General features: G+C 35.2%; 1 protein-coding gene across 1 annotated transcript; it reads right to left on the reverse strand.

The window, feature by feature from the left end:
* Positions 1 to 3,607: 3,607 nt before the first annotated feature.
* LOC139700207 (protein tramtrack, alpha isoform-like) lies at positions 3,608 to 26,376 on the reverse strand. The gene is made up of 11 exons (XM_071598797.1): positions 26,225 to 26,376; positions 25,935 to 26,136; positions 25,661 to 25,849; positions 24,182 to 24,491; positions 23,948 to 24,118; positions 17,173 to 17,247; positions 13,176 to 13,297; positions 12,450 to 12,600; positions 10,013 to 10,167; positions 5,891 to 6,122; positions 3,608 to 4,223 (listed from the first exon to the last, which is right to left on the reverse strand). Exons 2-11 carry the CDS (start codon positions 26,115 to 26,117, stop codon positions 4,096 to 4,098), a joined length of 1,716 nt encoding a protein of 571 aa, XP_071454898.1. The 5' UTR covers positions 26,118 to 26,136; positions 26,225 to 26,376; the 3' UTR covers positions 3,608 to 4,095.
* Between the last annotated feature and the right edge of the window lie 198 nt (positions 26,377 to 26,574).

A 26,574-nucleotide genomic window follows, 5' to 3' on the forward strand; every position in this document is an offset into this window, starting at 1 on the left:
ACTTTTGTAAACAAGACAGCAATTTATAATGGAATTTCAAAAACCTTTCCTTGAACTATAAAAGTATAGAAAAATTTGCATCACCCTCACAGTAATGTAAGATTTCAAAAAACTAAGAGATGCACAATTTCACTTTGTAAACTGTTTCCAAGAGATGAAAATGTACCCTGGGAACATGAATGATGCATCTAAAAAATAAAATATATTTCTGCGTTATATTACATATTTCTAATAACTTGAAAATGACAAGCACAAGAATTTTTTTTTACAAAAAATTACTGTCTAATGATGGATCAAGAAATAATATTTAAGCCATGGTCAAATTAATTAGGTCGTTATCCTGAGCAGAACCTGAGTGTATTAACAGAGGACTCCATGATTGACTTGACGGGAATATAGACACAGGCCAATCAGTCCAACAACTGCATTAAAATCATTTGCAAACACCTGGACAAATGATTTACAAAAATGTGAACATGTATTTAGTAGTCAAGACAGCATGTCGTATGTGCACAAATATTTTCATACAAACAAACATTAACTAATCGAATAATGGGAGCTTAGATCTGAGTATTTAATCTCCTCAAATTCCGGTCAAATTGTATATTTTTTTTTAGAATGAATGTTTACTGAATGTACAACAGCTGTACTTTTAATCATTCGTATGAAAAATACCCTAGCTTGTTTAGAACAACTTTTTCATAAAAGTAAAAAAATGCATGCCAAATACATGTTTGCACTATAGCAGTCAAAGCAATTACTGGAAGTCATTAATGGAAGTACATACAATTATCCAACATATATCATTTGGAACATTTTATCAATATATTTTGTAATAAACAACTTCATCTAAAATTTGAGAAATCATCCATTTAAATTTACATTTTATAAAAAATAATCTTACTAGAAGTCATGCTATAATCAATTTTCAAAAGACAATTGTTTAAGGAAGTTGGCAAGAGTACATTAATGTAGCAAACTTTGTACAATAATATGGCTTCTCGTTGGGGACAACAAGGAGGCTGAAGTTACTTCTTTAAATATGCTCATGGGAGAGGTAAACGCTCCTCACCTAAGGGTAGAAATGAGAGTGGGAAAGCCTGGCCATCAATTGAGCAGCAGCCAGTCAAAATTATAGATGACGTCAGAGGTGACAAACAGACATTATTTACAAAGATAACTGGAGATGCAGACACCAACAAGTTCTATTGACAAAATACTTTTTGTAATATCACCTACAACACCCTACTAATTGTATTATGATGAAAAGGCCTACCCCACACAATGAGTCCAGTTTTCTAAGATCATTCATCAATAACAATTATTCTGTAAATTGTGGGCCTATCAGTAAATTACGAAGTGGTGAAGGAGTAATTAAATACCATGAAATAATATTTTCAGAAATTTACAAAAGAGCAGCGCACTATACTCTAATAATTTCATCTAATTAATGAATATGTAATATTTAAAAATGTTGGGAACTTTTAGATAAAGTGAAAAGGAAAATATGCTTTCCTAACAATTCACCTAAAACTCTAGTCACAAGAGGAAAAATTTTTCATCTTATCAAAATGTGTTCAACGTTCAAACTGCAAATTTATCAAGAACACAATGTTTTCCAAACTTGCCCTAATCGAGTCAACAACCACTAAAATCAAATCACATATAATTACGATACATGGCATTTCCACATGGATTCTGGCACACAAATTTAAAATATATCAAGCAGTGAATTGAACAAGATATACACAATGATCAGAAGAGGGGAGGAGAATGAAAATGGGATGGATGTTAATACATTGCCAGCCACACAAAGGAGAATTAGAGGTGCAGTGGGCATGGGAATATATACCTATCTAAGAGTGAAACATGGATGCACAAAGAGGGCCAGACAAAAGATGCATAGGGCCACACACAAATGCCCATTGAATAAACCTTTCCGCTACAAATCTGAAAGGGTATCACTATTACGGCTAATCATGCAGTACTGAGAGGAATCTGTTACCTAGGAAGGTCCGAGTGGGAAATACAATTGGGGAATAAGTGACATTTTTAATACAATCTGTACAAGTAACATATGTCTTTGTGTTATATAAAAAAGGAGCAGCTGAAAATTAGTAATTTTTACAACACTTAAGTCACAGGCAAATCTGAAATCTTTGTATTATGTATTGTGCCCTGAAATGACACCTTAGATGCCCCCTTAAACATATTTCTCAATATCAATGGTATAGACGTGACAAAAAAGTTATTCATATATGTACACATACAACCATATATATAAAAAAGAAAGTTGGTCTGTGTGGCCTTGACCTCAATAAATATATAAAATGTGAGAAATTAAATTATTATAAATAACACCCATGCAAAACTTATTTCACACCCATTTAACTGAAACCTATTATTTGTCTCTATTTTGTACCAAAGTCTCATTTTGAATATATATATTTGTATTGGGACACACAAGCACTTCAACTTGCTTTCCATGAGACTTATTGCATTCTTTGCAGTAATAATAATGATGCTTTAGGACAAATATTATCAGATCTATAAGAGCAGAATAAGATTGGAGGTTGCATACCAAGTCTCTTGGATGCAAAATAGTACAATTATGTAGCATTTGTACATTCTACCTGCTTCTTTTAGCAGTATTTTATAAAATGTTCTTGAATCCTAATGCTCACAACCTCTATGTTAATAAAATTTTACATATTAATACAAAATAAATTTCTTTTCACACAAAACAATGCTTTGCCACCACCAAATATTTGTAATTTCTTTTTATTTAAAGTGATGGGAGTATGAATGATTAATTTTCCATGAATAATGAATACCAATGCAAATATCCTCATGGCCTTTTCTTTTTCCCAAAGATAGCCAGTACCTTAGTGATAATTGAATACTTACTGGCTATTAAATGTTAAGAGAGACATTCATAAGCCTTCAAAAAGATGTTTTTGATATTATACAAACAAGCCATTTTAGTACCTGATTGATGAGGGAACATGTTCTGAAAGTCAAGATTATGAACCACAAATATTTCAGTTTAGAAATTGAATAAATATGTTTGAATAATTAATTAAAGGAGGACTTTTGTGGTTTATGATGAAAATTAACATAATGGGTAAATATTTTAATCCTGCGTTGCAAACCTTGAAGCAAAACTGAAAATGCTTAAGCTTCCTAGCCAGACCAAATGGGATTTGGTCAAGAGTTCAGCACAGTGTGTAAATACTTTCAACTAAAATCAGAACATAATCTACAATGATAACATGAATTTAACAAACATGGTAGCTCATTGAAATATGGATGTGTGAGAGAAAAACATTTAAATTAACAATAAATGCCTTTGTTCTCCCAAAGTTAACAGTGAACAATGACACAAGGTTAATTTTTGTGCTCCCAGTATGAGAGGAGGATTTATGAAATTTTGAGAAAATGTTTAAAATACTATTTTGTCATCACTGATATTCTGACAACTATATGATCTAAATGATATATCTACAATATTTTTCTGAAATGTATTACTCATTTGATCTTATTAAAATTTAATAATTTACTATAAATATATTTTAGATCAAATAGCATACATCATTATGGATATGCCTTATCAATATGAACAAACCAAAAATGGCTATGATATGTCAAATAAATATGCTAAAAGCCTAATTAGTACATAGCCTTATTATGAAAGACTTTATTGACTAATTTAATCTAGATATGAAAAAGTTTCTAAAATAATTATTTAAAAACTTCATGTAACATCTATAAGCTGACTTCTACCCAAGGTCAATACTGTGCTATTTACATGGAGGAAGTTTCCAAATAAATACAAAGTAAGCTAAATATAATTATATTGGTCTTGAAAATTATGTAACAACCTAAAAAGGACCAAAAAGATATATACCTAGGAGGCTTTTTAGGGACATAAAAAAGAACTCATATGGCTCCCACATGTAAAAATATGCACTGAATAATTCAGAATAGTTCACCAAATATATATGTATGTGTATATATTTATATATAATTGTGTGTGTATATCAATCAGCTGTCTAATTCCAATCGCAGCACGTGCTCTGCACAGCAAACAACCATTTACTGTGGTAGCATGGCCAGCGTTGCTCTCCTGGCTCGCTTCTTCAGCTTGTCCTCATTGTTGAGCTTTACACGGATGGCTTCACGGACTGTACTAGCAGGGACATCAAACTTCTGCATCACAGTTGCTGAAATAGAGATAGTGAAAGTATTTAAATGCTTTACATCAAAGGATAATATGTGATGCTTGAGATATTAAACTTAAAATAATGAAAAACAAAAATGCACACATTCCCCCCTGCAGATTTGTGACCCACAGTGAACCCACAAGGTTCCATTGAGTCCACAAATCAGAGTGACTGCGTGCATGTCTCCAACGTGGCCTCCCTCATATTTGACCGTAGTAGATTAGTACTCCTGATGGGTCCTCGCCATGGGAATAAAAGCCCCATTAAACACCTGGGTGAGTGCATTCCTCTGACTCATGAGACTGTTTGCATCCATGATGTCTCTTTTGATATTATAATTTCACTGTCTAAATTTATCTCTGTCATATTTCCCTTTCTTCCCAATTGTTTCTACAGAAGGTGTGGCCTTAGGGGTTATCATATTCATTTTGCTTTACTGGCCTTAGGAGTGTAGTTGTACTAAGCTAATGGCAAATGGCAGTTATGTTTTTCTAATATTTAAAATCTTCTACAATATAATTATGATGTTTTATTTAATGCTGCTTGAAAACTACATCCACCAATTTTAGCACATAACTACTATTCATATAATGTGCCACCAACTGAATTCATGGCACAAATTCTGCATCAACTTCACTCCAGCTAGATATTGTAAAGTTTTAAAAGGCATTTTCTTGTCACTGAGATGTGTGGAAAATAAAAACTTCGACAAAAAAGCCCAGAGTTTGAAATCATAAGTGACTAGATCATTAGAGAAATAAAACTGCTCCATGCAGAATGATTTACTTTTGATAATTAAAACATAAAATAACTAATCTATGGCCATGGGGCTCATTTGGTAATAGAGCTACCCTTTCTTCATCTACAAATGGTTTTGCATATCTTTCTAAAAAAAATTGGAACAAAATTCTTTTTAAACTGGAATTTTTATTATCTTTATCCTAATTTTGTGCTTGGTATCCCTGGCACCTCATTATTGCTGTTGGCATATTTTCCGGTAAGTAAGGCTTATGTAAATAGCGTTGAAATGAACATTTTGTACATTATTTGTTCTGCAGAAAATGTACTTCTGCAGGAAATGCATACAAATGCATTATCATGACTTTAATGCACAAAACAAAAAGTGAGTGAAATTAAGGAAAAGCATGTTGAACTCCTCAATATTATATGTTTGTTTTAGGGTTTCTTGGTAATTTGTTTATGGTCCTAAAAAGATTCAGTATACGTACATGTAATTAATTAAAAAAAGCTGAGAGATACGGAATTCAGAAACTTTATGAGTCCAAATGAATAGGATCTGATCATTAAGTTCTTTCCCTTGCATCCAATATTCTAAATGAGGGAGAAGACCTTTTGTCTAATCCTTCAAGCCTGAGTTTGGAGAGGCAAGCTCTCCAGTATGCTCCAAGGATTAGTGACAAACGAGTCACTACATTCACTCATCATAGCCGTCACAGCCAGAAACAAGAACCAAAGCTATGGACTAAACCACTATTGGAAATGGCACATCACCAACTGCTTACAATCCTCTTCGTCACACTTCTACCTGGCACTGCTTAAATAACTGCTCCTTTTTCTAAATTTTTTTAATGAACACTTATGAAATTCCATCTCAACTGGAACTTAAACATAATTGAAATACCATACATCTAAATGGTGACACTCACCAATAACTCGAGTAACTTTATCTCGATCCAGGCGTGGTTTTGAACTTCCTTTGCTTCCATTAAGACAGTGGCTGGCCAACACATCACGACCAAATACTGCCACTAGAAGCATGTTTGTGTACTTTTTAAAATCAGGGCATGTTAACATCTTAAGATGCAGCTCTGGAGGGAGGTTGGGTACACCTACTCCAGGCATACCACTAACATCTGCCATACCCACTCCTCCATCCTGCTAATGAGACAGGGAAAAAAATTACTTCATCAACCTCTGAAACATTCCATCTTCATTTAATCAATTTCAATACATGTTATGATTTATATGACTAAGCAGATGACTCCCTGCTTCCATTATAAGATCCACTACACTTTTCTTACAATCTTGCTGGATTGGGGCGTGTGACTTCTACAAGTCAAGCCCACCACTACCATCAACCTTATTCTTCACAACTTCCATTCCATCTGAACCAACAATAACCTTTACAATTCCAAGAGGCACAAACAGTGGCTCCTGGATAAAAGAGTTGGCTAGCCCCATAATCAAATCGCTGGTGGGTGGGACGCTACCGACCCAAATAACCATAAGTATTGTAGCTTTAATGCTCTACTAATCACTCATAAAAACTAAATATCAGTTTCAATCAGATGGTCAGTATTGCAGGTTATGACAATGTTCTCCAGATATGGAAAGAAATATTTAACATCAATGGTGATTGAAATTCACTCATTGGAGCTAGTTATATCTCTCAGGGGAATAACTGGCTTATGCCCCTCCTGATTACCAAAATAACAAGCCAAACATAATTCTCCAGTGTACCAACAAATCAGTTTACATTGATAATAATCTTAGTACATTTTAAATCAAATTATAATTTACGACGTTAATTTTGTCAAAATTATTTGAATGATAATTACTGGAAACAAAATAACTGAACCAGTGAAGCTGATTTTCAGGAGATACCTCACTTATTACTATCACCTGGTTAAAACACTAGAATAGAATCACAAAGCAAATGATGGCACATAAAAATGAAAATAAATAATCCTTGACAAAAGTTCTGAAATATGAGCGCTGTTCAATAAGGGGTCATTATACATTTTTACTAATACAATTTGACTGCAAATGTTAAATTTTATAATTGTATGGTCCAAAGCCTTCTGTGTCCAAGTGTGCGCAACCAACAACACTAAATTATGTCGGCCCCAGTAGTGACACAGTAATGATCACACCTGCCAATCCAGAAGTCATGGGTTTGATTCCTGTTGCGATAGATTTTCCTACACCAAGGGCATGGATGCTTGTAATTGTTTTGATTGTATTGTCTAGGGGCTAGGTGATAGAACTGACTCTGAAGTCTCAATCTTGCCTCAATAAAGTAAACATTTTTGGGGTAAGATTGAGATAAGTTACTTCTTCCTGCTAACCCCTGCACAGTGATCCCGAACGAGGAAAATGTGATCGTTATTTTGTTAACTACCAGTCAAGGTAGGTTTTGGATGGACACAAACTTATCGAATAATTCTCGGCTGTTTATCCTAACAAAACACAACCCCAATAGCCTTCTCCACAACAAGCCCCTCTTCATCTTTGAATACTTCCTTCCTCCCTTCATTCCATCCAAAATCCCAATCCCCTATTCTGGCCCCTTCCTCACTTGCCTGACATCATTCACACTATTCTCCAGTATTCCATGGCCAATCAAAACCCTCTGCCTCAATTTTTCCTGTGCCCTTATGATTTCTCCCAACAATCCCCTCTCCTTTCTCACCATATCTAGCACTTTTTTTGTTTTCCTTTCTGTCCACTTCACCTTCTCCACACCCACATTCCAACCTATGCCTATCATCCTGCTTCAATGATCATGTTTCTGCACCGTACATAACTACACTCCATATCATCGTTTGGACGAGCCTTTTCTTAACATCCTAATTCAACATCCTTGTCATCATTCCCTCCTCCCTGTGAAAGCTTCTTTACCAAATGCAATTCTTCTCCTCCGTACTACTTTGACCGATTTGGTCCAAAACACTTTCGGCAAACGTTAACTGTTCAACCTACACTACACACTTTTTGCCCTACTTTTTTAATGTTTAACTTAGCCTTTCACTTTCTCAAAAACCTCACAACCCTTATTTAGTTTATATTTATCCTCATTCCATATCTGTCGCACTGAAATTCCAATGTGTTCCGCAATGTTTGCAAACCGTTGACTAACTGAAAACTAAAACTTGATCCTCCGCAACCTAACTGATTTTGTGAATTCCTCACCATCTTTCATTCCCATCTCCAATTCTTCCCATACCTCTTTCCCATTTCCTCCAGATATACATTGAACAGCACAGGTGATAATGGACAACCCTGCCTTATTCCTCTTCCAAACACTGCCCGTTCGGACTCTCCATCCCACACTCATACCTGAGCAGTCTGAGACATGTACAGATTGCGGTTGAAGTCCCCTACTCCTCCAATCTACTTCTATTTTTTTGCAATATTTTCATTAGTTTTTCCCAATCCACTCGATCAAAATCCTTTTCAAAATCTACAAAACAGGCAAATACGACCTAATTATATTCTACATGGCTCTCAATAAGTTCCACCCTATTATTGATCTCATTACTGCAATGGCATCATGCATGCCTTCCCTTCCTGAACCCAAGCTGATTATCCCATAAGTAATCATTTGCCCTGCTCTCCATCCTCTTGATGATCCTGCAATTCTTTGACTGCATGCAAAATCAAACTTTATGTTCTGTAGTCCTCACATGATGAAACCTTTATTTTTTTTGAAATAGAAACTAACACTGATCTAACAAAATCTACCAGCCAGATTCCTCCGATAAATTCCACAAATTAGTTCATTTAAACTCTTCCTCCCACATTAGCTTCAAGCTAAACCTTGTTTATTACATTATAAACGTAAACACATACTGTTCGGATTGATTTGAACTTTGGTAAGATTACGTTGCGGAGAACAATTCTGAAGTCTAAATTGGGGGAAATTTTTTTATCAAAAATTCCATGAATTTAAAAATATTTTTCATTTCTCAAAAATATTAATACCAACTTAATCAAATCTTATCCTATTGCTTTCATACTTTGAATTAATGTCTTTTAGAGATTCATAAAAACTAATATTAACTGAAAATGAAAAAATTAATATGTTTGCAAAATCTGTTAAAATTTATATATTTTTTACAAATATTTGAAAATACATGTTTTGATTTAATTTAAGGAGCAACTAAAAAAATTATTAAATTGCAGTAAAACCAAAGTTACTGAAGTAAAAATAGTGGAAAGACTTCATTTTTACACAATATGTAAACATTTTTAAAAACAATGAATTGAAATATCCAAGCAGGCATCATTGCAATGGGTGTTAACCACACAAGTTAGCACAATTACATAATGTACACTAAATTATGCTATTTTACATAAGGAAAATACTTTGCACCCTAGCAGCTGCTAAAATCAACCCTCTGCACCACATGGTGCAGTCATCTATTTCCAGTCTATACATGTATCATTCCCCCATATTTTTAGCCCAGTATCTACCTATTTCACACCCCTAAAAAATTTGGGCAAACTTTTAACTAGTATGTGCCTTGTCCAGGAAAGTAAAGTAGTTTCTTTCAAAAGTTATTTCGGCACATGAAACTTGGAAACATTATTTTAATCCTGAAAGGAAACATCTTTCTGCAGTTATTTTGAATGATGTATCAAAAACTGGTTGAAGGACATATAATAAAAAAAGTGAACAGAATCCAATGAGGACTACTTTTGAGGACTATCAAAATTTGGAAGATGATTAAAGGTACATTTGTAAAAAATATAGTTGAAGATTATTTACTGAACAGCCCTCTTCGCACATTTCAATACATTTTCAAACTTAATACTTACAAATACTGAATAATAAATTAGCATGACTGGAGTATTTTAAACATACAGCATAAATTCAACCACAAATTAAAAAAATATAAGTTTAAAAAATATACATAGTATATTAAATGTTTGTGCAACCCAAATCTGTTTAATCTGGTGTGAGAAATAGCATCACAGGCGATTTCTCACTCTGGCACTTTGATATTGAATGCTAAGCATAAGAAAACCATTTTAATGGAGCATACCTGGTGACTAGCCAACATGTGGTCACCATCATGATAGTGATGGCTCATCATGGAGTAATCTCCTTGCTGCACTTGCTGGGGCATGTTGTTTGGCATTGGGGGGTTGTTTGGATATGGGGCTGAATGCCGCATATTGACCATTGGGTCACTGTATGCTGATTAAAGAATAGAACATTTTATACATAAATGTTAATAACATGTTTGAATTGGTCCATCCTTTTGATTAACAATTCATATTTTAAAATGTACTTCTCATACAAACATAATATCATTGAAGTCAGACTTAAATGCTAGTGAATCAGGGTGGCAAATACTTGATGAATGATTTCAACTTCATTGCTATTCATGGTTCTTTTAAAAAAGGCAACTATCACTATTCTTCAGTTTATTTTGGAATTTTCCACAAATTATTCAAAATTATATTTTTTGTTTATAATGGTAATAAGCAAGATGATACTAATAATGGCTGGCTCAGTCAGATTCAAATAAGCCTTCACTATGGAACAAAGGGTCAACCTTATGTAATTTGTATTTCTAGTAGTTTTTGCAGTCTATTTTTACCAATTTTAAGGAAAACCTAGGCATGACATCTTCATACTAATACCCAGCAAGATGCTATGACGGAATGTTGCATGGGGCAAGTGTTCGGAGAAATTTCATTGCTCGAAGAAATATAAGTTCCGATGCATTAGAATTATAACCCGATCAACTAAAAAAGGAAAAGCTAGTTTTAGCGTGGATAGAGGCCAAAGAAATAGGAGCTGCTGAATCTACAGTATTTATTATCAGTTTAAAAATGTACGAGGGTCATCCGGAAAGTAGTACCCGTTCGTGCCGCATGAAGTGCTGACGACGCGAGTAGCCGCTGGACGAGGTCAGATAGCTTCAGTGGCTTGTCTGCCTTCTCTGAGCCAAGTTGCGTGACGCTAGCATTGCCTGTGTTGTTTCTGTGATTGTTTACAATGTTTAAAAAAATTGAGAACGCCGCCAGTTGTGAAGTGAGGGCAGTGATTAAATTCCTCAATGCAAGAAACGTTCGCCCATGTGATATTCATCGCCAATTAAAGGAGGTGTATGGAGACAATGTAATGGACGAGTCGTCTGTTCGGCGGTGGTGTCGCAACTTCAACATGGGGAGGGGGAACACACACGACGATGAGCGTTCGGGGAGACCGTCTGTCATTACAGACCAACTGGTGAGCTCAGTTGACGAATTCGTGAGGAACGATCGGCGCGTCACAATTGATGACATCTGTGAGCATTTTCCCAATGTTTCTCGAACAATTGTTCATGAAATTGTTAAACACCATCTGCATTATGCAAAAATTTGTGCAAGATGGGTCCCTCGCGTATCTCAATGAGCTGGCGGCGAAGGACTATGCAGCAGGAATACAGAAACTTGTCACACGTTATGACAAATGCCTAAATTTGCTTGGAGATTATGTTGAGAAGTAGTTTAAAGTATCCTCTTTTAAATAAAATTTTTTATGTTTGTTAATATTTACTTTTGTGTCTTTATTTCACGAACGGGTACTACTTTCCGGATGACCCTCGTACATTAGGTAATAGTAGTAATAAAGAAACTACATTTATAATTAATGCATAATACTAAACTGTTGAAAACTTAAGCAGTATGGACTAAAGAATGCTCCAAAACGTTGAAATAATTGGTTAGATCCATTTGCTTTAAATGGTTAATTTAAAAGATCAGAACATGACAGCCATTGATGGAGTAGTGAACCAATTTGGATGGTACTTTTTGATGATGACATTTTAACAACTGGTGATGAAATGCAGTTAACAATTAGTTAGACAACAATGGGAATACAGTGATCATCTAATGTTTTTGAGGATCAATATGAGAAGATGGGATAAGAGTTACCCCAGGAAAACACGTAATGTGATCCTCATGAAATAGGATGACTTAGAAATTATTTAATAGGGGGGTACAAACTAGAGCAGGTAGTAGTCCATGTATTCAGCCAGTATTTTGGAGGACAGAGGGCATAGAAGTAGGGACATTAGGAGAATTGTGAATGAAGACCCTGCAGGAAAGGGTATGATGACAGCTATGCTAAATAGAAGTAGAGAAATGATTAAAGAAACCTTTACCATGGAGCAGAGGGTTCCATGTTTAAGTATTAAGGGAGGAGAAGAAGCGTCTTAGGTGTGTATGAAGGTCTGAAGAAGGAAGTGATATCAGACAAATAAGATTGTTTTCTTTATGTCAAAGCTATGACTTAATTTACCATGTTTACCATGAAAAAACATGTTTTTAGGCCTGATTTTTTAAAATATTTACTGTACTTTTCCTGCTATTCGCACCACTAGCTAAAATGGCAAAGTTTTTAAAAGTTCATGTTTATTTAAGACATTACCAACCAAAAAATTTTTACTCGTTAGAAATATATTCAATAAACAAAATATCTTATCATACCTGCTTCTGGTTTTAATCTGTCAATGGATTTAATTCTAAGTCTTTCAGTTTCCATTTTCCTTTGCATGTCCATTCGATAATTCATGTCCATTCCATAATGATTTCCTACAGGTTTAACTGAAATATCATTCTGTGGATGACTTTGGAAGTCCTGAAATTGAAAATAAATGCAATTGTAAAGTAAAATATGGGAAAGTACAAAAAACCCTGGATAAATGATAGAACTTTCTTAAGAGGCTTCAACACTTCAGTTACCAAGGATAAATTGAGTTTTGAGTAGCAAAGTATGTTTAATACCACACACCTTCCAACTGTAACAATTAAAAAAAATGTAAGAACTCACAAACATTATACTTTAAAATTATGGCACCTAACTTAAAAGGGTCTGCAACCGGAAAATTAATATAATAAAGGCTAGGTGTAGGAATTATAGCACAGCAATTTTCTACAAAGTGAAAGATAAAGAAGTGAATCATGGTAAACTCTTTGCTCACAGATATGTTGAAGGGGCTGCTAAAACATTGGGAAAAGGATTCAGATAAATTCTGAGAATATTTATTGGGTCAAGTACAAGAATTTTAACAGCAGACACCTTTGTAGAAGTTGTTCCTGACCTTAATTGAAATTTGCAGTAGGTTGTAGCCAAGTAACAAAAACTTTTATAAGGTATGACGACTCATCTTTCTCCAATAAACTCAAAAGCTATGTAAAGCATATGAAACTCACCTGTTTCAAGTTCGAAACACCTTTTAACTGCCTAGGTGGACATTTGGTGGGTGTTATGTGGGTTTCTCCGATGATCAGCACATCCCCATGAGACAGGGTCTCGTCCATTTTCCTCAATCGTTCTACAATTCAGATGGGTAAGAATATTTATTTATGCACTCAGGCATTAATTTTGAGGAGTATGTAATGCTCACAACATTATTGCACTAACTAATAACAAATTATTAACACGAATTCACATTAATTTCTACAAATCTCTACTTATATGCTTAATAGCATGCAGCAGGGAAAAATTAATAATCAAATAATCATTTCATATTTCAGTAAAATTTTAAAAAATGTAGAAACAGTAATCCCTAAGAATAACTCTTTCTGGTATTTCAAAACTTTGTTCATTCCTAATGCTTGTTCTATGATTCACGAGGCTGGTTATACAGTTACATAACCTTGGTAATGCAAGTCAAAAGGAGTCATAAACACCAATTAAGGCTTCCAATAAATAGTACAAATTAAGTTTCATCATTCCTCATTATTATTCACTCGATATTCATCAATAAGATCAGATCCCTCCACATATACTCAGAGTGGCAACAATCAACCATTCGTACTTCCAATTGTATTGTAGTCATTATGAAGAGGAACTTGAGGACATCTGATGTCACTTGCACCATTATGGATGGGTTGGGATAATTTGGTGGAGTTCAGATGTTCAGGAAATGGAGTAAGGGCGGAGGGAATCCCAGCCTCAGTACTAGCCTACTATTAACAGCAGGTGGTAAGGGGTCACCCACAATTGGACGACCCATGTAACGGACAGTGTATAAATTCCTACATCCCCCCCCTGGAATTCGACCTCCAGGGTGCGAAACCAGTACATTAGCCACCTCACCATCTTAATCCATTTGTCATTTTGAGTGAACCTGCATTTAAGAACATGAGCAAAAATGCATTAGCAATTCATAAACAAAAGCCTTGGTGCAACTTGAGAATTATCATAGAAGCTCTTCTATTAAAACATAATAAAAAATGATGAAGTAGCAGTTATGTTTGGGGTGCATTGACAGTTAAAGTCATTTTGCACCACTGCCAAATGATTGATAACCTCAAAACCCTATTGATAAATAGATAAATAAATACATGAACATTTAAAACCAATAGCCTTAAAAAAAGGATATCATAACTATATTTTTCCTAATAGGCAAGTTTCCCTTAAAAAGTTTAGAACTCTGTTAAAGGAGTTGGGTCATCCTTTAAAATATTACTCAAAACACCACTTTTTTTAAAAATATCTCATTCCCTCTGATATTTGTCACATTGGGTCAAGATATAGTTCACCATAAGAAGCAGGCATCACTCTTTGAGCGAGGTCAGTGTTTTTTTTCCATGAAGAGGTATAAGTGTGTCAGGTCACACCGCCCTACCCTCAGGCATGCAATCGCTAGCTCTTCCAGACTAATGAGGGCTATGATCGTCCACTGACACTAACAAAGATTCAGTGTTCTGCATGTTTAAGGTTCCATTTGCCCGTGTCTGCTAAACCCCTAAATCCAACTTCTAATCTATTTTCCTTATCCTGTATAATGACAAAATGTTACACCAAATGTCCCTCTGTCATTTTCAAACAGCCTACTGACGTAGCAGGCATTCTTCAACTAAATTTCCACCAATTTGCAAAATCCAATGGCTCCTTATAATTGCATGAGATGCAAAACTTGTCACCAACACGAGCACAAGCTATTTTTTCTTTCACTCCTCCCCAGGGCACCTCCAACCTTCATCAACTTTATTAACTCTCTACAGTACAACAATCTCCCAATATAATCCCTTCTCCATTTTGAATATGCATCCTATGCAGCCCAGGAACATTTTTTCCATCCTTAATGGTTTCCCATCAAACTCCCTCACATTCCTAAAAATACTGGAGAGCTCTCTTTTTGCCATAGTTTGCCAGGTATGAGAGAATAAGAAGTGAGGCCATGTTTCCCTTCAATAAATCAAATGCAGCATAACATTTGGAATGAGGACTTAATCTTCTTTAGATTGAAAGCAGCTATTCTCAAATTGCATACATAGAGGAATGTGTCTTAAGAATTTTTTTTTCAATCCTGGAGTTTTTTTAAGATACAATTTGAAAAACATTAATTTCCAAAACCATAGGCATTAGTGCAAATGAAATATGTTAAAAAAGACTACACTTGCTTAATAGCTGACCAATGACACATTTAACATAAGAAAATTGTGATGACAATGTTGGATGCACCCAATGGCAGATTTTGAAAATGAATAGCACAACACAACAAGCACTACAGCACCCACTTGACAGAGCACATGAACAAGCCATCAGATAGATGACTACTTGACTCAGCATGACGAATATGCTTGCCATGAAGTTTCCTTGTAACTCGTGGTGTACTCTATGAGGTATTTCTTCGTACCTTTCTTCTTTGCATTTTTTTGATCCTGGGAGTAACAATGTCAGATAACAAATAGTACGTTGGCGCCTTCTTGTTCATTCAAGGATTTCACTATTTAATAGTGCTGATTTGTTGCACACTTTTGCATAACCCATGCCCCTCAGACAAAGAATAGTGTGCACCTATATCTCATTGATAGATAATATTGCAGTATAATTGGCTCTTTTCAGTCACTTTCTAACTCCCGCACAGGTAGCACACATTATCCTCCTCTTTCATGCTGAATACTGCTTTCTTACACATTATGAAAACAATGTAATGAATTATAATGCCTGTTTTTAAGTATCTAAGTAATTTCAATTATCACATTTTAGTCCCTTTGATGTACAAGCTTACATTGTCTTCTGGTGCTGGAAGTTCATTTGTTATCAATCACAAAATGCCTCCATTACTATGTATATGTACCGTGTAATAGTTTGTTCCCAAATGCACTTAGAATTGCAGTCTTTTACAGGCTGACAAGGTGATGATAGAGTTAAATAATGTGTACCGGTTGCAAGTGATTTCGATCATAATAAATTTTCTATACCAGAGAATCTCTTGAAGCTGCATCTGCTACTAACTTAGTTCACAACATATTTTGCAAACTAGGGAAATTAGGTATCGATAGAGGAGTCACTTATACCTCAATATGATTGAGTGTGGATGAATGCGTATAAAACTGCTTGTCATCGCAAATCAAAATTCCACACTAAAGTTTTAGGCATTTCTTGGACATGACTTGTTTGAATTTCTGATAATAGTTTGTAAATAATACAAAGAAAGGTAGTTCTCCTTACATTAGCACCAACTTTAATTTTAGAGTACCGCAAGGCTCCCTTCAGATAAAAAGAACTCAATCTAAGATAAAATGCCCAAATTAACTGATGGAAAAGCATATTTCTGGTATATTTCCCGTAACTCCTATTTACAAAACCCAACCAAATGATATGTAATGTGCTATGAAGCAGGAGTGTACGATGAAACTGTTAACTGGTCATATAGCCATACATGTCAACATTCTATATTTTACATACAAGGTCTGTATGGACAAATAATGAAGCTCAATTATTCAGATATAAGGAACAGAGAAAAAGAATATAACGAATGCAGAAAATTGACAAAAGTTACATCCATAATAGATTCAAAGCAAAGAAATACAGCATGCATGCATGAGGTAAACGGCACTTCACTACACATTAAGAGAAGATGTTAAAAATATTACAAAAAAGGAATTTTATCTACCTTTGAAAGCATTCAAAGGGGAGAAGATTTTTCACTTAAATAACACTTTTTATTGATCTGAAAATACTCCCTATGTATAGTGAGTGAAGATATAACTATCAACAGTCATGCCTCTTCATAATTATCATTTTGAAATACATGCATTTCTAAACAATACTTCAATGCAGAATTGAATTCAAACGTTGCATTCTCAAGTAATAAAAGTTTAAATCCACATAGGAGATATGTGAGTAGTAAACTACTGTCCGATAAATATGTTCAATTTAGTGAGGAGATCTACACAATGCATACTTCCTTACCTATTTCAGATGTGTTGTGGGATCCTAGGGGAGGAAGCATCACTTTGTTTGGAGTGGGAGGCTCATAATTTTCACCTAAAACAATCAGTGACATTACCAATAAATGCCTAGATTACGCAACAATAATTCTTGGTGGAATTTAATCCTACATTGGCACACCAAAAAAACCTTGGCAGGGAATATACACACACATGTCAAAGACTGAATGACAATTATCCGCATATTAACAGTATCTTTTTCTGAAACATTTTTCAAAATATTAGGGTGTGTATTATTGAGCATTAAAAGCATGCAGCATTTTCTTTAGGGAAATAGTAGATATACTGGATCATTTTTAGGGAGTTAATACCTTACTTAAAACCATTAATAACCCACCTAATGCAGTAGATTACTGCTGATAATAAAAAAATAAAAATTATTCCTAACTCTTATACTTTTTGAGTTTTTACATCCAATCAATTAAGCAATCCTCCCAAAAGGGCAATATGTTACTGGAAAAATACACACTTGGAATTAGACTAAATCATTGCTGCTATCGCCTCAATTATGCTATCAATTCACATATCCTTTGGTCTCCATTGGCTCCTCTTTTCAGTATACCATTAGGGGCTATTGGAGGTAGGCTAATATATGATATTTTGTCCGGCCAGGAGTTAGATGGTTTCTGATCCTATCCTATATCTCAAGGACAAAAGTTACTTAATCAAGGTTTCGTGCGACCATTTTTAAGAGCTCTTTTCCCTGACACACCTGATCCAATCAACCCAGCTAAATTTATGTATACAACTATTTCAGAATTTTCCCCAGTGTCATAGATTGATAGATAGATAATCAATAAAAATAGTCTTTTGGAATTTGATGGGAAAAATAAAAATTCCAATGTCAAACAGAGAACCTCTCAGTGATTACACATTTTTCCAAACTTTTGTCTAGACAAATTCTTTGTGATTTTTTGTGTAAAGTTTAATGAAATGCAAAAATGTCACAGGAGATAAAGTCACAAGAAGACAGCCATGATAGAATAAAAATAAACGCAAAAATGGAAAGTAAAATCATTGAAAAGATAGAATGAAATGTGAGTGCGGCTGATATAGCACGCATATACAATTGGTCTACATCAGCAGTTTGCACTATCGACAAGGACAAGATTAAGGAGCCAGATTCCTTTAAAGGAAGTGACAAGATATTAACAAAACAGTTACATATTCTCAAAGATATTGAAAGGTTGCTTCTTATGGAGAACAAAAACAAGCAATTGTAAACGATGCTATTAATGAGACCATCATTTGAGAGAAAGTATAAGTGATTTTTGCTGACCCCATTAAGATGATGCCAGGATCATCAATAGCCAAAGAACAAGTATTTGAAGGAAGCCGCGGGTTATTCAAGAAGTTTAAGAGAAGAACCTGCATCCACAGCATTGTAAGATACAGCATGAAGGCCACAGAAAACTTTATCGACAACTTCAAGAAGCTCATGGTTCTTAAGGATTACCAGTTACATTTGGTTTTTAATTGTGACGAAATCATCACTCCTGGAAAAAGATGCCGATGTGAACTTACTCAACAGCAGAGTAGAACGCAATGCTCAGCTGCAAGCCTACGCAAGACCATCTAGTGCTGCCATTTTGTGCCAATGCAATCAGCGATTTGAAAATTAAACAGCTGCTTGTTTGCCATTCATAAATTTCACACAAGCCTTTAATTGAGTGTCAAGACCCTAAGAGCACGCTAAATGCGATTTGTTTTCAGGAAATTGAATCTGCATCCAAGTTAGTTCAATCCACATTCGAAGAAAAGATGAAGATGATTCATGATCCTAAAAAATGAGTACGTGATTTTCTTTGACGAACCTGATACATAATTAATCTTTTCCAGCATGGAACATACAATATTTTACATAAATTTATACGGGATCAATTGTTTTGCTTAACGAGTGTTTTGTTTAACAAGTGAGTTTCCGGAATGAATTATGCTCGTTAAGCGAGGTTACAATGTACATCAGATTCAAAAGTAGAAGATATGCAAGTCATTTTTTCTACTATGGCCTAACATGCACTTTCCAGAATAAAATTAACTTCCTAAAATTTCAGTTTTTTTCATGAATTCACTCCCAGGTTTGTCCCACCCACATTTTTTTAATGCTTCACAGTTTGTTGACCGCACACTGATATGGGAACCAGATTATTGGAGCATAAGGTTAATGGATGCTAAATGAAAGATGCTGCCTCAAAAATACCAAATGGTACACTTTTCATCATTGTTATTTGGTATTCAAACAAATCGATATATGAAAATTAAAACACAAAAAGTTGAAAATGACCTTTAAATTAATACAATGCCATGGAAGCTTTATGTAACACTAATAAATTATGGAATTCTATGAACCTATCATCAACGTTTTCTTTGAAGGTGATTATGTTATGTAATGCACCTTAATGTTCATGTAGCAATAACTTGTGATGAAATTAATGCCATGCTCATTTGTGCACTTTTCATAAACAGATATTAGTATAGATTTTTAAGCACTCTCAGGTTCTCATTAATTTTTAACATGTGCTTTAATTTTTACTTAGAAGAGACCCCAAATATGGAGTTTCCGAGGTTTTTTCCCAAATTCAAATTAATATCAGTGAATATTAGGCGAGTATGTATAGTTGTGTTAACACTGATAGAATTGTGGACTTGTTATCATTTTTAGAGAGAACAATATACATTTCTGCATCATTAATCCCCAAAGACTAATTTATCCAACTTTCTTATGATCCAAGGTCTCAATTTGCCTTTCCCATTTGTGTTTTCACACAAGTTCACAACCAACTAGTCTCAAGTCAACTTTTTCCCCACAACAATTTTCAACACTGCTAGATAAAATTCTTTCTTCTCTGAATTCAACAACTTTTAAGGAAATATGTGGGTCTCTAGCTTGAATCAGCAAAGCAGCTTAATATAGTTTACGCATTTCATTATTAATGGATTTAGTCTTTGAGGATTTGCCTGAGGGCCAAATCATAATGATTATTTTCAAACTATACATCCATTATTTGCCTGTTGAACTAGTCTCTAAAATAATTTCAAAAAATGCAAGCTCTGCTGTTTTTCCCTGGTGATTGGCCAACAGTGAGCAAGATTATCAGATTTTTCTTAATTGGGATCATTCAGCTAGGATGTTCCACACTTCCATGCTTTATTTTTTCCCTGCTAATACCTGAAAATTCTGCATTGCCTCAATGTCTTTTTTTTAATTGTAGTCATATGTACCTGGAGGATGGGTGAAATGTTCCTGAGAGAGGTCTTAGGAGACCAAGAAGCTTTTGGAGCCATAAAGAGCCTTTTTTCGTAACTTCACAATGCAAATTTTGTACACAACCATGACACCATTTCAAGAGATAGCCAAAAATAGTGAATAATGAAGAATACAGAATATAAGATGCTGCAGGGATGGTGAGAGAAGGTTGAAGGTACAGGGTTGCAGATAACAGAGTTATTTTTTACCTAACACTTGCCCACTGAGGTGAGCACACAAATGACTAAAATGGGTTGTTGACACACACAGGATGGGAAAAATTAGCATTATATGCAGTTGGTGTCACATCTTAAGCAATAGATTTTGCTATTGCCTCTATGAGGAAGTTCTGGGGATTGGGAATATTGCTGCTTATAAGGCATCATTTTAGGTAGGTTAAATTATATCTATGCATTGTGCAGACATATATAAATTTAATCTTTTCTTTCCATTTATCATATTGGATCTATTTTCCATAATATATTGGATATGCCAAATAGGTCAAACAGGATCGAGTGATAGCATGGATTAACCCCACTGTGCCAAAATGTGATTTTATTGTGACAAAATAATGACATTTTATTTGGGTAGCCTAACAAAATTCTAAGGGTGCCTCAAGTAATTTTCTATCATAAATCATTTCATAAAACTAATTTTGATCATACAATTACTACCGACTTCCACCACAACACTCTACATTTAATTCTAAGGATGTAACTCAGTGATATACTGCTTCCTACATGTGATACCCAAGCATTGGGTTTTGATAATATCGGGTAACTTATATAAAATTTGCCATTCTTCTTACTCACAGGGCACTCAGAATCCCTAAAATATATTTCTTCCGGCAAAGAAGGAAGCAAATCTCTGCAATTGGTCTGTCATCAAGAACAATGAAATTCCTTCCTTGATAATGATTACATAAGATATTTTGCACACATTGGCATATTTATAATGTCTCCTTGCACACACCTTAGTGCACTCTTTCTGACATTATAGAAATTTCTTGCCATTTTCATCAAACAGCCACCAGATTTGGCAACTTAGAACAAAATAGGCTATTTATTATCGCACATACCTTCAAGGACTAAATAGGAGGCAATTAACTGACCAAATTTTAGCTTTATCTGGAGTTAATATCACTCTTGCCCAAAGTATGTTTGCTTTGCCATAAAGCTTTTAACTTTTCCTCTGAAGGGAGGAAGCACCTGATACCGACTCTTTGCTATGTACACAGTTTTTATAATTTACAATATAGTTTTAAGTTTGAAACAACAAAACTATTCCAAATACTGAAGCTGGAGAAGTATTCTCACTTGCAGTCACAACACAACACCTACCAATCTCAAGGAACTATTAAGTGTTGACGTGAATGGATTTCCTGACAAAACTCAACTGATGGTAAGGAGGAATGCATATGTTTTCAACATCCTTCTGCCATCCATAATATACAATTTAATAATGTATGGTAATTTAATAATTTAAAAGAATCACCCAATATGCACGGAATTAACCAGAACTGGCAAAAACTCAACATTAAAAGAATCCATCAAAAGCCACCTTATACACTTCAAAATTACTAATATAATAAATCAAATTATGGATAACTTCTTAACATTAAACTAAGCTTAACATATTAAACAAATAAAATGTGTTGAAGCTACAGAACTTACTAATCTAAGAATGGCCCACCTAAGATCTCCAAGATCTTTCTTTCCACTATAATAAATTTTCCTCCGCAAAAATAAATCACTGAAGGGCAGGCTTGTGTATCCCATTATTGTTTCACTCTTTATTTTAGGAGAACCCAACTTTAAATGTGAGATTTTGTAAGATGTCTAATCACAACTCACCAAAAGGCTCAAAATTTTCCAAGTTTTCATTTTTGTCACATTCTGTTTCATCATTAATTACAATGATCACTATATTTTATGCATAAAGAGTAACTACCTATCATTTTGGAGATAATCTAACAAGGGTTATCTAACAATTTAAGACTTCTTTGGTGGCATCTGGTAACTGATCTCTCACATGCATTCAGGCATGAAACTCACATGGTAGTAGTCAGTTTTTTTTGGGAAGTAAACATCTGCTGAGGTCATTAGTCATTTCATTCAAAACAGGCATTTAAAAATTATGAAATAAGGAGAGTGAGGACGGGTAAAAGAAAAATAAAAAGTCCAGTCACCATGCCTGCGTCTGACCAAGGATACTCCTCTTGGCTTCATCAAAGCAAGAGAACAGATTGGAACACTATATCTTAAAATCTTTTGTTACCTTAAATGTACCGGGAATCAAGCCTATAACCTGAGCATAGAAAACAAGTCAACCCAAAAATCCATTTTCCATAGCATGGGATACTCAACAACAATTTCATTGAACAAAGGCTAACACAGGTGGTTCTGCCCAATTCCAGACATCTCATTTCTAGATGGTCAAATCTCTCATTTACACTTGATGATACTGCTAAGCTAAGTACATCACTGCATGAATATCCGAAAATTGCAGAAAAAATTTTATTAAGGGCAGCCATCTGTATAAACGAAACCAGACTACACATCATTATGCACTGTGTCAGCAGTAGAGCGATCAACTTGGTGATCCTACTTCTTGTAGAAAAACTCATTCAACCTTGATTCAGCCACCTGACAAGGAGTTGAAACCTATGAGGATCAGCAGACTGCTGAAAAACTACATATAATGAAGGTAAACTTAAAAAGCATAAGTTCCATATTTTTCGAAAGAGGTCCATCCATATACAGCCAAAGTTTTGAAGATAATTTTATTTGAAATAAGGAAGAAAACTAGTTGAAATATGTTACCACCACATAAATGTGGTACAACTGAGACTGACCTTACCACCAAAGTATTAGCCTAGAAGTGTCTCACAACAGATTTTATGACTTGAGCTCAATCATCTCCAAGATCATTTTTTCTCTCTACCTAAAACTGGCTTTTACCACTTTAGTTTAATCACCACATTAAAGGTAATGTTTATTATATTTTGACTTAAATTCAATTTTACCAACATACTATTATTAGTACTAGTACTTTCTGGAATTTTTCATGCCCAACTACCCACTTAATGTATATTGAGGCAAAACCAGCAGAAACCCCATGACATTCCAGACTGCTTCCAGCATTTCCTGCATTTCTTTGGATTAAGAAAAATGTCCAATTGAGTCCATAACCCTTAGATTAGTATTTAAATGAATTATAAAAAACTTACACTTCACTTGGAACATACTTGCTTATGCCCATTGGTGATAAGTAGAATAACAAAGAGAGCCACAGATTATCCAATTTACTTTGCTATCTTTGCATATACTAATGCTGATTCCATTATTGGTTGAATTCTGGGGCAAATGATAAATTTCGGGACAGGGCTCCATCAGTATCTGGCCAAGCCAGGACCAAACACTCTGGTTCTAATCCAATGCCTACACTAATTAATCCTGCCATCAAGTGGAGCAGAAGAGAGGGTCCTCACCTTTGGTATGGCCAGCTGAAGACTCCTTGAGCCGTGCAACAGCAGACATGAGGGGCTCGAGGGGAGGGGGTCCCCCTGACTGGTTGTCCTCCATGACATGGTCCTCCTCCCCATACCCATCGCCCCCATCATCCACATCATCATCATCCATGCCCTCATCCTCCTCCTCCCCCTCCTCATCTTCCCTCTCCTCCTCCTCCCCTTCCTCCTCGCCCTCCTCCCCCTCCTCTTCACCCTCCTGCAGCTCCTCCTTCACCTGTGACGACGACATAGCCTTGCGCATCTCTCCCATATCGCCCACCTCACCACCTCCCCTCTCTTCTCCATTCTGCCTCTCCTGCCCCAATGAGGAGGAGGACGAGGATGATGAATTCTCCCCCTGACCTTCCGAGCCATCCTGCTCTGGGTCATCGCAGTGCTTGCCATCTTGAGACATTCCCTGAGAGGAATTGGTCAGTATGGATTGGAGCATTGGTATGGGCCGCTTCTTCTTTGAGGGGTTACCTGAGTCGGACATGTCTCCACCATTTCTCTTCCCTTCCCCCTGAGGGTAAATGTTTTTACGGTTTTAGCATACAAATAAGGACACAAAATAAAGGTCTTCCTTTGGACCTATTTAACACTTAGTATATTCTTGTCAGTCACTAGCTAGTTCCACATGTGGCAGTTGACTATACTTCATGCTAAGCACGCAACTCAGCTCATTGCACAAAAATAAACAAATTAGAAAAAGCTACAAGCTGAGTATTCACCATGCATCACCACGAACTTCGGTGCCAGGATTTCACATAATCACTAAAAATATTTTTACACCAGTATACAATATATAATTAGATCGGGAGCCCTTATCATGCATTTCTTCTGACGAATATGGGGATGAACATTCTTACGTTTCCCCTTCTTGATACTGATTAAATGGAAAAGGAGAACCTTATGATTAGCAAAAAGCCTTCAGGATATAATAAAATGAGATCCCTTATCCACCTTAAACGGGGTACACAACTCTGGTGCTCATCTCATCAATTACAATAACCCACAAGCAATCACTAAAAGATATTGATGCACTGAAAGCTTACAAAACATAAATAAGTGCATAAACAGTAATCTATATAAGGGAGGACCAAATAAGTGGACGAGTGACACCAGTAAATGAGCGAAATTGCGAAGAACGAGGGAGAGAGACATTTTCCAGAATTACGAACTTGTGGTTTTCCCAATGCACAGGTAATTAACACATTGATGTAATGAAAAATTGTATTATCAAACAGCGTAAAATAAATAATGTTCGCCCTGGACAAACCAGAGAGTTAAGTACGCCTTCATATCTAATAAATAACCACGTGAACTTCTTGCAAACAACGGGGCATTGAGCTAAGTATCGAGGCGATTATATTTAACACATTTTTTGTGAGTTGATACGAACATTCGGTGAACTGGTTGATTACAAAGGTGGAGGAATTCCAAAATTTGTGAAAACAGATTCCCCTGGAAAAATGACAACCCGCCTTCAAGTAGAATGCTTCGACTACACAAACCTTGTATTTTTAATGCAAGTGGCGCACAAATGAAGATTGCTAATGTCAAAATTAGGCCACAATTGGCTAGAGATATTCCAATTAAAAGCAATTATTTGATCAAAACTCAAAAGCTATTACGTATTAAATGCATGGCTGTATTAAATGCATGACCATATAAAACACGCATTATCTTTACCTTCCCTTTGTTGTGCTTGGTGACATCCGACAGTCCATGTATCTCAAGCATCTCTGCTGTGTGAAGAAGTATAGGTATCTGATCTTCCTCGACCATAACGTGACCATTGTACATAAAATTCATCAAAGCTTTCAGCTCCGGAAGGCCAACATCTTTGAGAATGATAATTGGATGTTGACATGGATTCTCCTGAAAAGTCAACCGACAATAGAAGCTTACGGAAAATACATCTGTTAGACGAAACTGTCATTTTTCACTTTTTAAAGTCACTAACCTTTAATAACCTCTTCATGTAAGAACTGCATGCTGACAAAACTACCTTATGTGCTTTTAAACTTTGCCCATCACAAGCAATTGTTACGTCAACAAAATCTTCATCACCCCATAAATTTTCCAACGAAGTTAATATATTGTCTGAATAGTTGTTCCATTTCAAGCAATATTTCTTTGCGTCCATCGCTGAAACGCTAATTCCACTAAAAATCGAAAAAAAGTGAAAGTGACATTTACTTCAATGGAAGGATATGTACCAGCATAACACCAATGTTCATTAAAGCAACTAACATTATTATTTACTCAATTCTTCATTTATGATCAAGTTCTTTTGAAAAATCTTCGTCTGTACAGCTAGAATTTTCTGGCACTTTGCATTACACAGCCAGGAATCGATGGAATCCACAGAATGTACAAAATAAATAATTTCAATTTTTAAAAAATAATTTGACCTGTAACGCGAATGACCTTGTTACACCTGACATTCAAAATGGCTTCGGCTTAGACGAAAGCGGTATTCATCCATCATGATCAGATCATCATAATAAATATTAGCAATAATTTTATCATGTTTATTATATATGAATCATTTGTAAGATTTTATATTATAAATAACTTTAAGAACAATATTAATTACCCCT

The sequence above is a fragment of the Hetaerina americana genome, unplaced genomic scaffold (assembly GCF_022747635.1).
Source record: "Hetaerina americana unplaced genomic scaffold, ioHetAmer1.1.p SCAF_10, whole genome shotgun sequence".
Lineage (NCBI taxonomy): Eukaryota > Metazoa > Arthropoda > Insecta > Odonata > Calopterygidae > Hetaerina > Hetaerina americana.